Raw genomic sequence first — 16,983 nt, 5'->3', positions numbered from 1 at the left:
TGGTACTATACATTGTCGGGCCCAGACCCTCCCAATGTCAGTTGGGTGACCCCTAATCAAGTAATCGCCCAGAGTATCTCCCCTAATATCCAGGCACTCCATCCTCCCATCTCCCCCACCCTCGGGGCATATACCGGACCCCCCACATTCATTCATCCAGCGGAGCCTCTATCTCTCGTTGCTCCTGAGTCCACCGCACAAATGGTTCCCAGATGTCACGCGGACGGGAGGTGGATGGCATCAGATCCCAGAACACGCTCAGCTGCCCATGCCCATAAGCTACATCTGCCAGCCATCCCTTCACCGGGGGCACCCGACTTCTACCCCAGTGCATCGCCACCTGCCTTTTAGCAAACAGAAGAAGCATGGCATGCAGTTTACGTTCCTTAGGGGGCGTGTTCTTGACATATCCCAGAATCCCCACCTCAGGGGAAGGAGCATCAACTCGACCCAATATCTGGTTGGTTATCTCGAACACCCGGGACCAAAACTCCATGAGCCTGGGACAGGACCACGCCATATGCAAAAACGAGGCAGGTTCACCCCGCACCTCCAACAACCGACACCCTCCCTTAAGCCCATTTTATGTAATGCAATCGGTGTTCTGTAGAATCTGTGCAAATACTTTAAATGTATGAGCCTCAGTTTATAGTTTGGGGAGAGCTCAGCTAGCTGCCCACAGCAGAAGGTCCATTGCTCCTCCGACAGGGGAGAGCTAAGCTCCTCGTTCCAGTGCTGGAGGGACTGAGGTCGCACCACCGGCGCGTCACTCTGCATGGACTTATAGAGTCTAGTGACTAATCTCCGAGGAGACGGGGAACCCACAACACCCTCCAGTGCCCTGAACACCGGGGGGGCCGCCGGAAAGTCCTCGCTTAACGCCCGGCATGTCTCCCGCAGCTTGTGATATAAGAACAACTCAGAAAAATTCACCGCCTGTCTCTCCTTTGCCACCGGCGGCTGCATGAAGGTATCATCCGGGAAGAGATCCGCAAATGTACGTAGGTGCAACCTCCGCAGCAGATGCGGGCTAGCTCCGTCTCCGACACAGGGCAATAGTGGGTTGCGTTCCAGGGACAAAGACGGGGCGTACAGGAGTGGCACACCCACCCTGTCTCTAAGCTCCGCCCAGACCCAGCGCAGCATCTCCGCAGTGTCCACATCCCCCCGGGGGTGGCGCGCCTTCGCACATATGGCCACCCTGAGCGGGACCGGCGCTACAGTGTCCTGTTCTACAGCCACATGCGGCTGGAAGGACGTCGGATGCACCCAAAAGTGCAAGTATTGAGCCTGTGCGCACAAAGCGTATAGCCGCATATCAGGCGCTCCCAGCCCACCCTGTGCCAGCGGCAGTGTCAGCACGTCCCAGGATGCGCGCGCCTGGCCACCAGCCCACACCAACTCAATCAGGTGTGATCGCAGTGTGGCGAAAAACTGCGACGTCAAAGGGATTGGTATATTCGCAAATAAATATAAAAATTTAGGCAGAACCACCATTTTGACCAGGGCTATCCTACCTGTTAGCGACAGGGGCAGCCGCCCCCATATCTTTATCTTTTCCTCCAGCCACGCGACTGCCCTCCAAAAATTAAGAGTCCAAAGTTCCTGAGGCACTCGACTCACCCAGATGCCAAGATATTTAACTGCATCCATTTCCCACCTTAAGGGGTATCCCGACATCTTCCTCGGGGTACTCTCCGTCAATGGGAAGACCACCGATTTGGACCAATTTATCGATATACCGGCCAGCCCTTCAAACCGGATGAATTCTCGCAGTACTACGCCCAAATTCTCTTCGGGCTTAGTAAGATAAAGCGTTACGTCGTCTGCATATAATGATATCAACAGACTTCGCGCGCTGAGCCCAATTCCACGCGCCGTGTGATGCTGCCGAATGCGAGCCGCTAGCGGCTCCATCGCAATGGCGAAGAGGAGCGGGGACAGTGGGCATCCCTGGCGCGTACCACGCGAGATCGGAAACGGGTCCGATATCATACCATTCACTCTAACTCTGGCACAGGGCATAGTATACAGTAGGCGGATTTTGTTCATTAATAGCTGGCTAAAACCCATACGAGTCAGTATTGAAAACAGATATGGCCATTCCAGAGTATCAAAAGCTTTGGTGGCGTCCAAGAATACCACCGCAGCATGCACATCCGGATGCATGTAATGCAGAATGGAGAAGATCGTACGGAGATTATGGGACGTGGACCGCCCCGGGATAAATCCAGACTGGTCCGGCAATGCTATCAGGGGCAGCATCGGTTGTATTCTATTGGCAAGTAGTTTGGCTAGTATTTTCACATCCACATTTATTAAGGAGAGAGGCCTGTAAGAGTCCATCTCTTCTTTTGGTTTGTCCGGTTTTAACAGGGTAATAATCGACGCTTCACGCATCGTTTTGGGAAGCATTCCCACCTGAAAAGCCTCCTCATACACTGCCAACAGCCGTGGGGCCAGCTCCTCCGCATATGCCTTGTAAAAGGCCGTTGTCAGGCCGTCTGGGCCAGGGGCCTTATCAAGGGGCAAACTTTTGATCACCTGGGCCACATCCGCGGCCGTGATCGGGAGGTCCATATATTCTCTATGTTTATTATTGAACCAGACTAGTGCTATGGATTCTAGAAAAGAGTCCAGCCCTTCCGGGCAGGTCCCCTGCTTGGCAGCGTACAAATCAGAGTAGAAGCCTGAGAAGGCATGCAGTATGTCCTCCTGTCCCCTGATCATGTCCCCGGTTTTCGAGCGCAGCTCATGAACAAACATCGCAGATCTGGTTGGCCTGATCATATTCGCCAGAGTGCGCCCCGGCCTATCTCCCTCCCCGTATCTCCTGGCCTCCGCGTTCCTACCCAGAAACTTAACTTCCCGCTGCGCCTCCGCATCATAGTCTAGTAGCTTAGTCTTCAGTAAGCCCAGAATGTCTGGGGTGTTCTCGGCATAGAAGCGGCCCTCCAGATCTTTAATGTCTGCTTCCAACGATGTGAGCGTACCCCTTATAACCTTCAGCACCCCTGCTTGACGCGCAATACACTTTCCACGAATCACCACTTTAAAGGCCTCCCACAGGGATGCCTCAGTGTCCACCGAGCCCGTGTTCAGCGCAAAGTAACTAACAATGTCCTCCCGTATCTCTTCCTTGAACACCTCGTCTAGCAGCGCATGCCTCGGCAGGCGCCATGAGAATCCCCGCGGGGGCAGACCAGGTAGCGACAGTTTCAGCATGCAGGGCGCATGATCCGATAGTGAGCGCGGCATGTGCTCGGCCTCCACTGTCCACAGAGCTGCGTCTCTAGATAGGAGCCAATAATCTAACCGGGACCAGGCACATCGGTGGTCAGTGATGCAGGTACCCTCCCTCAGCTCCCCATGTCTAGCCCTCCACACATCAACCAGGTCCTCCTCCTCGACAATCGCCCCCAGAGCAGCACCCGCCGCAGGGTGTAGGCAGCGGACGGCACCCTGTTTGTCTAGTGAGTCATCTAGTACAGCATTAAAATCTCCTCCCCAGAGAATGGTGTTGCATCCGGCCCCCCGCACCCTCGCCCAGACGTCCTGAAAGAACCCCGGGGAGTCCACATTCGGGCCGTAGACGGCCACAATTGTTACCCATAGGCCACATAGATGTCCCCGGATTAAAACCTATCGTCCCTCAGGGTCGCAGTGTGTCAGGTCTTCCCGCCAGTCCAATCCACGTCGAACTAAAATGGCCACCCCTCGGGCATATGTGGAGTAGGTAGCAGAGTACACCTGGCCCCACCGTGCATGGCGTAGTCGGGGAGACGAGGAGGAACCCAGATGTGTCTCCTGGAGGAGGCAGATGTCCACATTGTGACGGACTAAATAAGCATGCACTAGCCTGGCCTTTCTACAATCATTCAGACCCCGCACATTCCATGTTACACAGTTCAAGATATCAGGTAGTTTTTGGGTCATATCTATGACAAAACAACACACCTATAGGTATCCACATTTCCTTGTACATAATAGCGACCTCCGAGCAAGTTACATGTAAGCTGGAACTAATAACAAACCAAAAAACATCCCACCATCCACCCCCCGCCCACTCCAACCCCCCAAACAGGTCGTGTATTTCCCACCCTAGAATCAAAACTTTCAACAGAGTTGGGAACCTTCCCATGGGGACGTGTCAAAGCCAGCTTCTTACCCCGGTTAGAACAGGGTGGCCAGAAAATCTGCAGGCAACCCGGCCCGCTCGAGATCATATATACTTAAAAAGGATAGATGAGAGTTAAAAGAAAAATAGGGGTGTATGGCAGCACGGCAAGGGCCTATTGGACAGAGAACTGTCGTTCCCAGATCGTCGGCCCTACTGTTAACAATCGGCAGGGGCAGTTTAAGCACTTCTCGTTAATACGATACCCATATCAGTCATTGTCACTTAGGTTTCCAGCCACCATCTCCGCTCCACCCGTCTCCCGTTTTTGCCTCTTTCCGCCCACATGCTTGGCAAACTTCATCGCCGCTTTTGCATCCACGAAGAAGCGTGTGGTGCCTTCAAACGACACCTTGAGCTTCGCCGGGTATAGCAGCGAATACGGCATCTGCGCCTGAAGGAGAAGTCTCTTGGCTGGTGCGAACTCCCTTCGTGCCCCTTGCACTGCTGGGGTAAAGTCTGGGTAAAAGGAAATCGCATTTCCCTGATGCGTGATCTTTCCCCTCTCTCTCGCCAGTCTTAGGATAATGTCTCTGTCCTGATAGTTAAGGAGCTTGGCAATAATGGGCCTCGGAGGCGCCCCAACTGGCGGCTTCTGGCCTAGTGACCTATGTGCCCTCTCCACCACAAAAACCGCGGAAAGGTGCGGATCGAACAGCTCATTTAGAAGGTCGGTAATATACGTCTCCATTTTGGAGATGGCGGTCGTCTCCGGGATCCCCGTGACTCGGAGGTTGCTTCGCCGCGAACGGGCCTCTAAATCATCATTCTTCGCCCTGATGACGTTCAGCAGCCTGTCCATGTGTAAGAGCTGTTCCTTAGTCTCGACCTGAAATTCATGGAAGTCCGCAGCTCGTCCGTCCAGCGAGTCTAGGCGCGTTTCGTGGGTGTTAACCTGCGCCCTGACCGACTCGAGCTGCGTGGTAAGGGTGTCTAGTTTGGTGTCGATATTGCGGAGGCTGGACCTCATTTCCAGCATTAGGGTCCTCGGGTCCTCCCCTTGATCCTCCACCACCTGGTCCGGCCTTCCCTCCGCCTGCACCTCCATACCTGTGTCCACCTGCCGCGTTGTCCGCTTACTGTCGAAGGTGATCTTCGATTGTTTGGTGTCGTGCTTCCCCATGGCAGCCGCCATCGATTCCGAGTTCAAATCGCCAGACAGGGGGTGGCCCTCCCAGTCGATGAGTAAGGCCTCACTCTCCCCGCCACAAATTCACTCATGGGGCGCCGGCCAGGTGTCAAGACAAAAGCGAGGGGGACCAACGTCCGATCGTGCCCCGGGGTCAGAGCAGCAGCCCCTCACACGTGCTGGCAGTCCGCCGGTCTCTCACCGCTTCAGCCCTCCTCTCACCACCTCTTGGTTGATGCTCCTCAGTTCCAGCAGCTCGCTAGCAATCACCCTGCACAATTGTCGCTCTCAGGCAGGCTCCCATACGATGCCCCCGACTGCTCGGCACTTCTCGCACCCACGGGTCTCAGCTCACCTCCTCTCCGAGCCACGGGTGCATCGGTGCAGGCTCATAACCCCGCAGCGCATTACCTCTCCGCCGCCGCGCACCTTCTGTCCGCTCACGCCGTTTTCCAGTGCGCGTCTTTTCCAGCTAGCACCTCGCAGCATCTGCGGTGCCTCGCCTCGCCAGCCTGATATCACGCGGGCCTCCCCGCTGTTCATTTACGGACTGCTGCCTCTCTTCGTGACGCCCCAGGGCACTGGGCAACGATGCACGCGGTCTTCTCCTCCTCCGGGCCTCCTCCCAGCTGTGGCCTTCCTCCACTTCCACCTCTCTGGACGCTCACCTCTCCGAGCACCGATCTGCTGCCTCAGATCTTCCCACATTCGGCAGTTCAGCTTTGGGCAGGCATTCGCGGCACCAGCAGCCGCCCGTTTTCCGTCGCAGCCAATTTCCAGGTCCCCAGCGATCTGCCAGCCAGAGAAGCCGGGCCTTCCGCCACGCGGGCGCCCCGGTCTCAATTTTCACAGCGCCGCCTCAGGTCACGGCCGCGGCAGCCTCCTCACCGCTGCGGGCGCCTTAGGGCCGTATCTCCTCCGCCAGAGCCCCCCGGCTGCCAAAATTCCACCTGCGTGTGTCTCGCCAACTGCGCTGTCGGTGCCACAGATCTCGGCGGCCACAGCGTGCCCAAGAGTGCAGGATTACTTCCAGGATCTTATTCCGGCCGGCGGAGCTCGCTCAGAAGGCGGCCATTCCGCAGCTAGGCAAGCCACGCCCCCGACTATAATGTCACTTTAACCTTTTTTTCTTCATGGAAACATTCACAACTATTGTCCCAGTTACTTTAGCTGCTGTTTGGAAAGTTTCGGTGATTGGTTAAGCGTGGCTTAAAAAAGGAAGGGGGGGGGGGGGTCCCAAAACACTTTTTCCCCATGCAATGCCTATGGGGATTTTGCATTTTTTGAACACGACTCTAGCTTGAACCGCTGAACGGAATTACACCAATTTGGCAGAAAGGTAAATATTGGTTCAAAAAGCGACCTTTTGTAATTTGGTGTAAATCAGTTCAGTAGTTAGAGAGTTATTGAAGAAAGAAATGTATAGATATCTAGGGACACGGATCCTTCGCGGATCTACCTGCTGGGGATCCGCAGCTACCCGTGGATTGAAGCTTCCAAGCCCTGCCACACATGGCCAAATGCCGTGCATGGCGGGGTTTTATTATCCTACGGTAATTATATATTGCTTTATGTAAAAAAAAAAACAGAGAAATTCACTGAAAAAAACCAAAGGTTACAAGGACTTTATAGTTAGGTCCACATTTCATCCACACAAAACTATAGAATTTTGGCTGTTATATTTATCGGACGAAACTATAACTCGCGCCGTTACGTAACTTTAGGCCACGAGTTTTAGTTCCTTATCGTAAGTATAACTATAACTGCTGAATTGCGAGGGTTTTGTGTGAGTGAAACTTCAACCTAACTATAACATCCCCATAACCCTTGTTTTTTTTTTTCAGTGAATATATATATATCCAAGCTGTCTCTAGACCAAACAGTCATGGATGCACCTGCCAGGGACTGACTCGCTTTACTCTGTGTAGCATGACATCATAGCCTCATGTCACGTGTGCCACCCGCGCGCCCCGGGTGTTCAGAAAACAGAACGTTGCCTTGTGACGTAGTTACACAATTTACCACAGCGGCGTGAAGGGATGGGTGTGCCCGGTGAAGAAAGGCGGGCACGGTTCGTTTGTGTACAGCAGAGTTTGCCTCCGCCGCTGTGTCTTTAAGTGGTGTGGCTTTCGCTTTCTGTTTGGGCGGGTGTGGGGAAGCGCGGGTGTGGAGAAGCACGGCTTCTGGAGCTGGCACGGTGTGAGGAGGCAGCGGCTGCAAGAATGGCTCCCGGGTGCTGCAGCTTGAGCGACATGTGCGAATATGAGACGGATAAAGTCGTCCGCATCCGGAGCGTCAAGTACGGCACCCTGAAGTGGGCGCTCCACCTGGCCGTGCTGCTGTATGTCGGGTGAGTGGGTCCGGAGATGTGCCCTCTGGGTGGCGAGGGCGGGCTGCGCTGTGCGCTCTGCATGCATGTCTGACTTCAGCGCATCCTTCTGAGAGGCGAGGGCGGGCTGCACCGCGCACAGCTGCACACTTCGATGCCAAATGGATTCAGAGCGTGGGTGACGCCGCTGCACAGACCTGGCACTTTGCATGCTGTGATTTTCGGGCTGGTACTTACGATGTTAAACATGAAACTACAAGTACCGGAATGTAACGTGTTTGATAAAAAAGCTATGACAGGTAGAAGCTATCATACATAAATGGCAAGTTGGCAGCTCGTGAAGCTAGCCGAGTTCGAACAGTGTCCGCGCTATAATAATGCAATACTGTATAATAAAGGGACAGATAATGAATGACGTTTTCCTCTATTTAGCCGGCCGCCAGAAGAGCAGCGATCATCTACTGGCTGACCGGCAGCCGGATAAATCACTTCCTTGCAGTAAAGCAGGATCAGGGCTGCATGTCTTTAGTCTATTCAAAAGTCGCGAATTTAGGGCAGAGTTGCTGTGAATGCCCCCGCAGCAGCCACGCGCCTGCTAATCACGAGGCTGTGTTTGTTCAGAGCTGAACGAGGCAGATGAGCCGGCGGTGGAATCACCTCCGGCAGATGCATCGAAATGCACAGATTGTGGGAAGCCTTGCGGCCTCTAACAGACGCACCTGTGTTTATTTACTGAGCGTACACTCCTGTTGACTCGCAAACTAACCCTAGCTAGACCCCTATAGATATGTTGAATTTCAGCTGCAGGCGGTTCGAAGTGATTTAATCGGTTGCGTTTCGTGTTTTTGCGTTGCAGAGCTCTCGAGGTTCCCAGTTCCGCGAGTTTAGGGTTTTATATTTTCATACTGGTGTTTGCAGTGCTCTTCACCCCGTTTTAAAACTGGGACTGCAAATCCCACCATGCAAAGAAACAAACCTGGCCTGGATGGGCTACTCACAGATGGACCGATGAAATGCGAGTGCTCCGTCAGTATTACTTCTTGATCTGTTCGCCCTGCTACAAACGCAAGACTGCAAGTACCAGAATGCAATGCAAGCTACTGGAAGACTCGCGTTCCATCCATGATGGGGCATGTTGACATCTGGGCCCAGGAGCCGGTTGCCTTCCGAATGGAACTGGGTGGAGTTTTGGGGTGAAGGCAGGAAAAGGTCATCTGAATATAGCTATTACTGCTAACTGCATTTGTGTAAACGTCTCTTCTTGGTCTCAACAGAGAGGCCCGGTTAAGGAGAGGAGGGATGTCGCTTCGCTTGTAATGTAGTGTCCACAAGAATCCATTTATCAGAACTAGGCGACCCTTTTTTCTCTTTGCAGGCTATCACCATAGGAACCAGGGCTTTAAGTGCGAATAAAAAACAGTAGCGGGGAGAGAGTTTCTATACACAAACTACATTTATGCGATTTCCATAATGTGCCACTTAACCGGTATTTTGTTCCCCATCTGAGCTTTCTGTTATTGCATCCACACCAGAAACACAACAACTGACATACACCTTAAATCAGCCAGGACGATTGGCTTTGTTAATTGTTAACTGTTAAATATAGAAGAGTAACAGCAATTATTTTGTTGAAAATAAAACTGAAAATGTTTCATTTCTGAAATTGTGAGACTGTGAATTAAACATTAATGAGGCTGTGGAAGGGGTAGTTGTCTACAGAGGGTCTCAAGCACTCCTGTTATGTTCACTCTCCGTTAGCCATGTACGTCCTTTTCCCCTCCACATCTCCTCCACCTACATATATCAGAGGCGCAAATAGAGCCAAATTTCTCCGGAGGGGGGGAGCTCTTCCAGCAATATGCAGTGTGGAGATGCAGGGGCTCTAAGAAGGGGTGAAAAACAAATAAGCCTTGGTCTTTTAAAGACCTGTGAAGTACTCGGGTGCGACTGTGTGTGTACCGGGGAAGCTGTCTCAGCCCGGGCTGACCCACGCGACGGGAGGGCAGAAGAACTTTGAGCCCAATGGGCGTTGTGCGCCTATATCATACACCTCATCTCTTTTCTCTTCAGCGCTCTCTTTTCTCTCTACTGAATGCACCCCTCACCTCCATCTCGTCACCCTCCCCAAACACACCACGCACCCACTCACCTGTAAGCACCACCATTTCTATTTCTTTTGTCTTGTCAGTAATTTGACAACTCTATGCTGCCATCAGATACATGTAAACCGAATCGCATTTGCAACCGGAATATGTGAGTGCTGCTCTGTGCTCTGCAGAGAGGCCAAGGACTGGATGACCATGTAGTTTTAACCTCTTTTTTGACACACTGACGGGGCCTGTGAGAAAAGTGCCCTGCCTGCAACCTGAACTCCAGAGCGCCCAATCGTGGCCAGTTATAAGCACCTGGGGGTGACTCCGTTTTGCATAATACAAGAGTAATACGATACATGATTAAAATACAGGTATACAACCTCTTTTGAAATAGATAACACTTTTAGAGTATGCAAAATTTACTAAAACATGAAATATAAACAGGAACTAAATCGCTCACATGGATTACCTTAACATTTTTTACATTCATTGGCCAGAAATGTCTGAGGTTTTTTTGCCAGTAAAGTTAAGGGCATGAAAGGTGGGCCCAACAGAGACCCCTTTCAATTTCATTTTTTAATTACTCCTGCTTAATAGACCTGGAGGGACCCTGCCCACTTAAAGCCCTGGTACAGACATAAAAAAGACAGCAATATGTTGGTGGCAGCCAGGGCTACTTGAGTTATGTGATTTTCGCTGCTGTGGCTTTTTTTGTTTTTGTTTTTTGCATAAACATAGATTTTTCGCATATGCCACATTATCAATCTGCAAATTTGAACAAAAAAGTTAGTTTCTTGCGAAAACGGACAAAAAGTTACTAAAACACAGTGACGTATTGCCAAGCAGTGGAAGGCCTTTTGCAAAGTTTGACTGGTCTGCTACCTGTTGCTTATTACTGTATTTGTGCGTTAAATCGGTACTAATGGGGTGAAACCTTTGCCCATTCAGTGTTCCCATGTGTAACAATGACAAAATAATGAAGTAATTATATCTCAATATGCACTGCATAATTTGCCTTTTCTTGCAGCATAATTTAGTCCTCCCTGCCACATAATCTTGTGTACCCCTGCTGCATAATTCCAGTGGCCCTAGTGGCTAAATTGCCGAGTGTGACTCTCGAAGCACCCCCTAGGACGGTGTACAGGACACATGTATGAAGCACAGCACTCACAGGGACTCTCCTACAACACTGTTCCTTTACTAACTACTGCCACCATTCCAACCCACACCCCACTCCAGGCCCATAGCATCACAGGCTTCACTCCTGTAGCAAAGGTATCAAGTGCAGTGTCTTAAAGAAAGGGTGCCTTTGGCTGGCGTCTGTAAAGAACCCTAACACACCTGTTGCATATCTCTGAAGGGTGTTATTGAACTATCCGAAACCCCTACAGACTTGCACTATCCTTCCGCTCCAAGGCACTACGTCATCCTAATCTACCGGCAATCTTGCACCCTCCCAAAGACCAAGTGCGCTCACACCATCAGCTAGCGAGCATCCACTCCTACTAACCTCACAGGCTGTTTGTTGTTGTCGTGGACCAAAATGGGCAGGGTCTTTTAGGTCCTGATAACATCTTCTCCAACTGTTGGCGCAAAAGGTAAATGCATCCATGAGTGAAAGGCCAATTTTAAATCAAAACCAGGAACAAGTCCAACTGATGGTGCAAAAATCCTATGAAAGTCGTGACAGATGAGTGCAAATCAGAGAACTGTGATGATGAGCATAATTAGCTCATCATAATTCTCTGATTTGGCTGTTGATCTATTTTTGTGTTCCAGGGCTCCGGGATCCACTGATCATCTTTTCCCTTAACTGCGGACATACGTTTTATTTATTTGGCATTCATTGGAAGAATTTTGACAAATGTGTCTCCATTTCCGCAGGATTTTTGCATCATTCATTAGCCTTCTAACTCGGTTTCAAAAACATTTTTAATTTGATGTCCTGTAGGTCTTTGGGATCAATTGACCAAGGTTACTCTGAGCCTTAATTCATTCTAGGTTCCTTGTAAGAAAGTCATCCCCATCATGTAACCTCCTAAAACCTGTAGGTCCTCAGTGTTAATTAGATGTGACCGCTTATGCTTTCTAGAACTTTGTGCTTTGACTTGACTCACACCATCCTGATGATGACGTGTAAATAAGGAATGTGTCAAAATGCCGTCAACGGTTTCACCTAGTAAGAAAAATTAGGATGCATTCTTTCTGACTTTAAGGAACCATACCCCAGATCCCTCACACTACACATGGGCCCTGATTACGAGTTGCACAGTACTGGGGTGCAAACTCCACCTGTGGAATTTCCGTACTTTAAAACTTTTCTTGATAGTAGGAAATTTGCTGTTATGCTGCTATCTCGTTACTCTACAAACTGGGTGTGGTGTGCTGCAGAGGTCTGACCTTTTACCAATCTGGTTTAACATCTATTTGAAGTCCTTGGCGAGTACTTTAAAATATATGGATTCAGGATAATCTCTTATGTGAATGACACACAGATGATTTTAAGTTTAGACCAACCAGTTCATGAAATTTAGAAAGATGCCTTAAACTTCTTAGGTGCTTTTCTCCATTCGATGAACTACAACTATTTAAGATTGAATCATACAAAGACAAATGCGGTGATCCAGAGTAGAAACCATCCTTGTTTCCACCCTTGTGACCGTAATCTCTTTGTTTCCCTCCGGTGCGGGTGAGAAAGTTAAAAGTTTAGACTTTGTTCTGGACAAAGATCTGAGTCTGATGCTGTTGATCAAAGCAATCGTTTCTTCATTTTTTCAGAGTCTTACCATTGGGCAGGCATGTTTCTTTTTATCCCAAATGATTTGAGAGCGTTGTGGGCTCATTCTGCCATCAATTCACTCTTGATTATGCTAATGCGCTCTATTTAGGGGCTTCCAGCTTGAGCTCCAGGCGATTCATTCTAAAATATGCTATAGCAGCTATTTTCAACATTTGGAAATTTGATTAAATCTCCAATGCTTCTTGGTCCCTTCATTGGTTAGGATCTTAATAAATTAGCACAGTGGGTTTGAGTTTTGTTGCAACGGTCTACATTGCAGGTCACGAGTTTCTTTTCCAGTAAATAGTGCGGTTAGCTATATGCTTGTTGGAAATATCTGCATTATAATCAGCAAGGTTTAAGTGTGAAACTTAGCAAGGCTAACTGAAAACTTTCATTCTTCTGAGGCAGATCAACTTTGGTGGGTAGTAATCAACACATACTAAGTGTAACAGATTATTCAGTATATAGTGTAGGCTCAGTTTAGTGTAAGTACCTAGCAAATCATCATGTTGGGGACATATCACATGGCAGCTATCTCAAGACTCCTCTACCCCTGACAGAAGATCAACTGCTTCAGATTTTGGCAAATATTCTACCCAACTTGCTATTTCCCTCTTGTGTGTTCGCACGCGATGGCAAGTAGCACACTACAAAAACCCGAAGTAAGAAAATAAAATAAAAGTAAATAAATGTATGGGCTGGCAGAGAAGTGGAGGGAACCAGGCAGCACGCCTGGTAGATGGCACTGATCCCCTAAACATGAAATTGAGGCTTTTCTGCCCCAGCCAGAATGCCAAGCGCCCTCAGGACTCCCTTGAGCCTGTAAATGATGAGGGTTTCGGGCGTCAGAGTGTAGATACCTCAAGCCCTTCTCTTTACCTCGCTCACTATGTCATTTCTTTTACTGTCTTCTTTTTTTTTTTTTACATTGTATTCAGCAGTCTGTTGGAGCAAGTGTCCACACAAAGGAACTGCGTGCTCTTTCCTTCCATCAATCCTTACCTTAGACCGATGGTCCAGTGCTCCCCGCCATATTCTGCCTAGCTCACCCCTTGCACCACCATAAATTCTATCCATTATTTGTCGCCAAAGACATTCTCTTTGCCTGTGGTGTGTACGGTAATATGGAAACCTCCCCTTCTTAGCTTATTTTAAGCCTTTACAACCCAAAAACCATTTTAACCTTCTACATCATGGTCACACGTTGCTAATCAAAAGGCTTTAAGTCCGATGGAAAAAAGGGAGGGGTCTCTAAAAGGGGCGTGGCTTAAGAAACATAACTAAGAATCCTTTACAAGAGGCATGTCTTATATAATTAAGGGTGTGGCTTAAAATGCTTCCCACAGCTCAACTACAATTTTGTTGCGCCTCTGCCAGCTGTTAGTTGTTGCATCTTGGCATATCAGACATTAACAGATATGCACCTAAAACAAGTCGTACCTGTTCACTTTGCCAATGCGTGTTAGCATTATCAGATAAGTAACTTCAATGATTTTGTTGTGAATAATTAGAATTAAAAATGCTTCCATTCTGAAAGTATGAGCCTGTGAATTAAAGATTATAAGGTCTGTGGAAGGGGTAGGTGTCTTCGGAGTGACGGAGACACAGCCATTCTTCCCTTCACATCACTTTCCCCTGCAGTCTCTCTAAAACATTTACGCCCCTTTTCTCCCCACATATTTCTGAAATCTTAAGTCACATATTGTCATTTTCCTGTTTTAGCACACTCTTTCACTGTAGCCTTCTCTCTGCATGTACTTCTTTGCATCTCCCTCACTTCCACCCCCGTCCCCCCACACACATACTCGCTCACCTGAAAGCACTGCGTTTTCTTTTACTTTGGGTCTGTCAGTATTTCAACAGCTGCCTACCTCCATCACACACTGATGCGTAGAATCCCATCTAGCACACCTCACCCTTGCTCTGCAGTTAGGCTAAGGACTGGATGGGGGTGTATTTCGAACCCCATCATGACCCTCCCCCCCCCTCCCCCCCCCCCCCCGACAGGACCTGCGAGAACTCGTGCTGCCTTTGGCCAGAACTCCCAACAGAGGCTCATTAATGACACTCCCCCACAACTTGAACTCACACAGACCCCTCGAGGCGACTCAGTGCACACTATACAAGAGTAGTACGCTGTACGAAAAAGAGTACAGAAAAACACCCCCTGGAAAAAGCAAACACTCTTAATGGATGCAAGATTAAATAAGTGGTTGATGTAAACCAGAACTACATCGCTGACATGGGTAACCTTAATGTTTTTACAGTCATTGTTCAGAAATCGATCAGTGTTTTGCCTGTAAAGTTAAGGGCATAAATAAAGGGTCCCATAGGAAAACGTTTCAATGTCAGTTTTTAATTGTTGCTGGATCTGAAATCCAGAGGGACCTGGCCCACATAAAGCCCTGCCTAGTCACAACAAAGTCAGGCGTGACTTCAAGTTCCTAGTGTTCCACAGTAACCTCCCCTATGGTATCAAACCTCTCCTTGTGTCCCGCTCTTCTATTCAGGAGCGTAATGGCTGTATCTATCTCCAGATGACACCTATGGAACCATCCTCCCAGCTTTCCAAATTGCAACTCATTTCCCCCTATCCTTTAAGGTTGTTTTTTTAATTTTATTTTTATAGTATACGTTTTTATTGGCATTTAAGATTTAACAATATTTTCACATCGCTGTATGCAGTTTAAAGATAAATACAAGAACAACCCCACCCTGCTCCACCTGCACAAGTAGCAATGACACAAACTGCTTAAAGGAAATATCTTAACGCGAGGACGAGTCGAGGATATGAGCTCACAGAACTGTAAATAAAGGCAACATGCAATAGGCACAGACCCATACTCCAGCAAATGTGACTCCCTCTAAACTTGCAAGCCCCCATTCACAGAGGCAGGGCATCCGGAGGCTCCAGGAGCTCGGCGAGCATTGCCGCCCATGCCTGCAGGTCCTTTGCCAGCTTATTGCCCCTACGAGTTCACCGCATATGACACTACCCGGCCACCGCCCCCTCAGCCATGTTGCACAGCCAGTCAGACACTTTCGGGGCGATAGCGACAGCCATCTGATAGCTACTCTCTTCTTAGCGAGTACCAAACCAGGGAGAAGAAACAAGTGGCAGGTGGTAGGGAATGGAGATGGCGGGGGTGGGGGTGTTGAAAAATACAAAATATATGTAAAAATACTTACCTCTTCCCACCGCCTCTCATCGTTCTCGCTCCACTTCTCTTCCTGACTCCGAGTTCAGATGAAGCAGGAAGCACACAGGCTCCGCTAAACCAATTGCAATGCAGAGTTGTGATTGGTCTGAGCGCCGTGTTTAGGTGCTCAGACAGGGACAGGGAGCCAGTGCATGTTCTGCACCCAGGCTGTGTATTACAGCCTAGTAGAGAACATGCAAAGTGCGCATGACTGTTTGGCCGACCCAAGACGGCTGGCCAAACCGTCATGCACACTTACTGTGCGCATACCACTCCTCGCTGTGCCATCAGCCCCGCCCTAACACAGCCCCATACCTATGAAAAAAAAAGATAACATTATTATCATCATTTTATTTTTCCTTCCCTTTTCCACTAGTCTGAGAGCAGTGGGACGACACTCCTCCCCCTTAGTGGAGGAGCCGTCCCTGGGAGAAACCTCCTGCTCAACTTTCTTTTCTTGCGGGCCTCTAGTATCCCCAACGGGCATGGACGAACAGCTCTGGGAATGGCCCACCACATGACTGTATTGACGGGCTCCAGAACGGTCCACCAGTAGGTATCTAAGGCGAGGCACCCCCAGAGTATATGAATAAAGTCTGCACCCTGTCCAGCACATCAGGGACAGGAGTAGGAACGCGTTGGATAAACCGCATGTTGCATAATCGGGGTGAAGTACAACTGATGAACGACATTGTCCTGGAGTAGTTTGAACCTTGAGTTTGTAGATGCTCCCTTTACCCCCTCATGTACACCCTCCCATTCTTTAGCAGAAAGAGGGGCCCCCAGGATCTCATGCCACCGGTCATTCACTGGCAAGGCGTTCAGATGAAATCCTCCCGCAGAGCTCTATTCACATGCATGATCAATTTCCGACCACCAGCCATATTCAGCAAAGTTCCCAGAGACTGTGATCCCTGAGGGGCATCAGGGAAGGAAGGCCATTTCCTGCGAGCCGTCGTCGCTATCTTAGAAAATTGCAAGAACTGACCAGTCCCTAAGGCAAATGATTCTGTGGAATCGGATAAAAGGATTATAAGTCTTGTAAGGTGTCGCACCCTCCCACATGCCATAAATCTACTGACCTCTATGGCCACTGTGTCAATTTTAACAAGCATGGCCTTCCGCGAACCCTTTTTGTGCCAGAATGTCAGCCATTGTAGGGGCTGCTGGCTCCACAGAAGGCACCTACTTGGCTTGGACTCCACCTGCACCCTGTGATGGAAATGGGTATTTATCAAATCTGTTGGCCTTTAGGGCTTCAGCAGGTTTGTCT

General features: G+C 49.5%; 1 protein-coding gene across 2 annotated transcripts in view; it reads left to right on the top strand.

Moving 5' to 3' along the window:
- LOC146783838 (P2X purinoceptor 7-like) overlaps positions 1 to 16,983 on the top strand; it is a 300,654-nt gene that overhangs the window by 46,150 nt on the left and 237,521 nt on the right. The window contains exon 1 of one of the 2 annotated variants that reach the window (XM_085636124.1): positions 7,324 to 7,656. The exons of the other annotated variant lie outside the window; for it this stretch is intronic. Coding sequence (XP_085492250.1) covers positions 7,529 to 7,656 — 128 coding nt within the window. The 5' untranslated portion in view covers positions 7,324 to 7,528. Of the gene's footprint in view, positions 1 to 7,323; positions 7,657 to 16,983 lie in introns of those variants that run through there. 2 annotated transcript variants of the gene reach the window in all.

This window comes from Triturus cristatus, chromosome 11 (genome assembly GCF_964204655.1).
Source record: "Triturus cristatus chromosome 11, aTriCri1.1, whole genome shotgun sequence".
In the NCBI taxonomy this organism is placed as follows: domain Eukaryota; kingdom Metazoa; phylum Chordata; class Amphibia; order Caudata; family Salamandridae; genus Triturus; species Triturus cristatus.
This window is presented reverse-complemented; position numbering and strand designations above follow the sequence as displayed.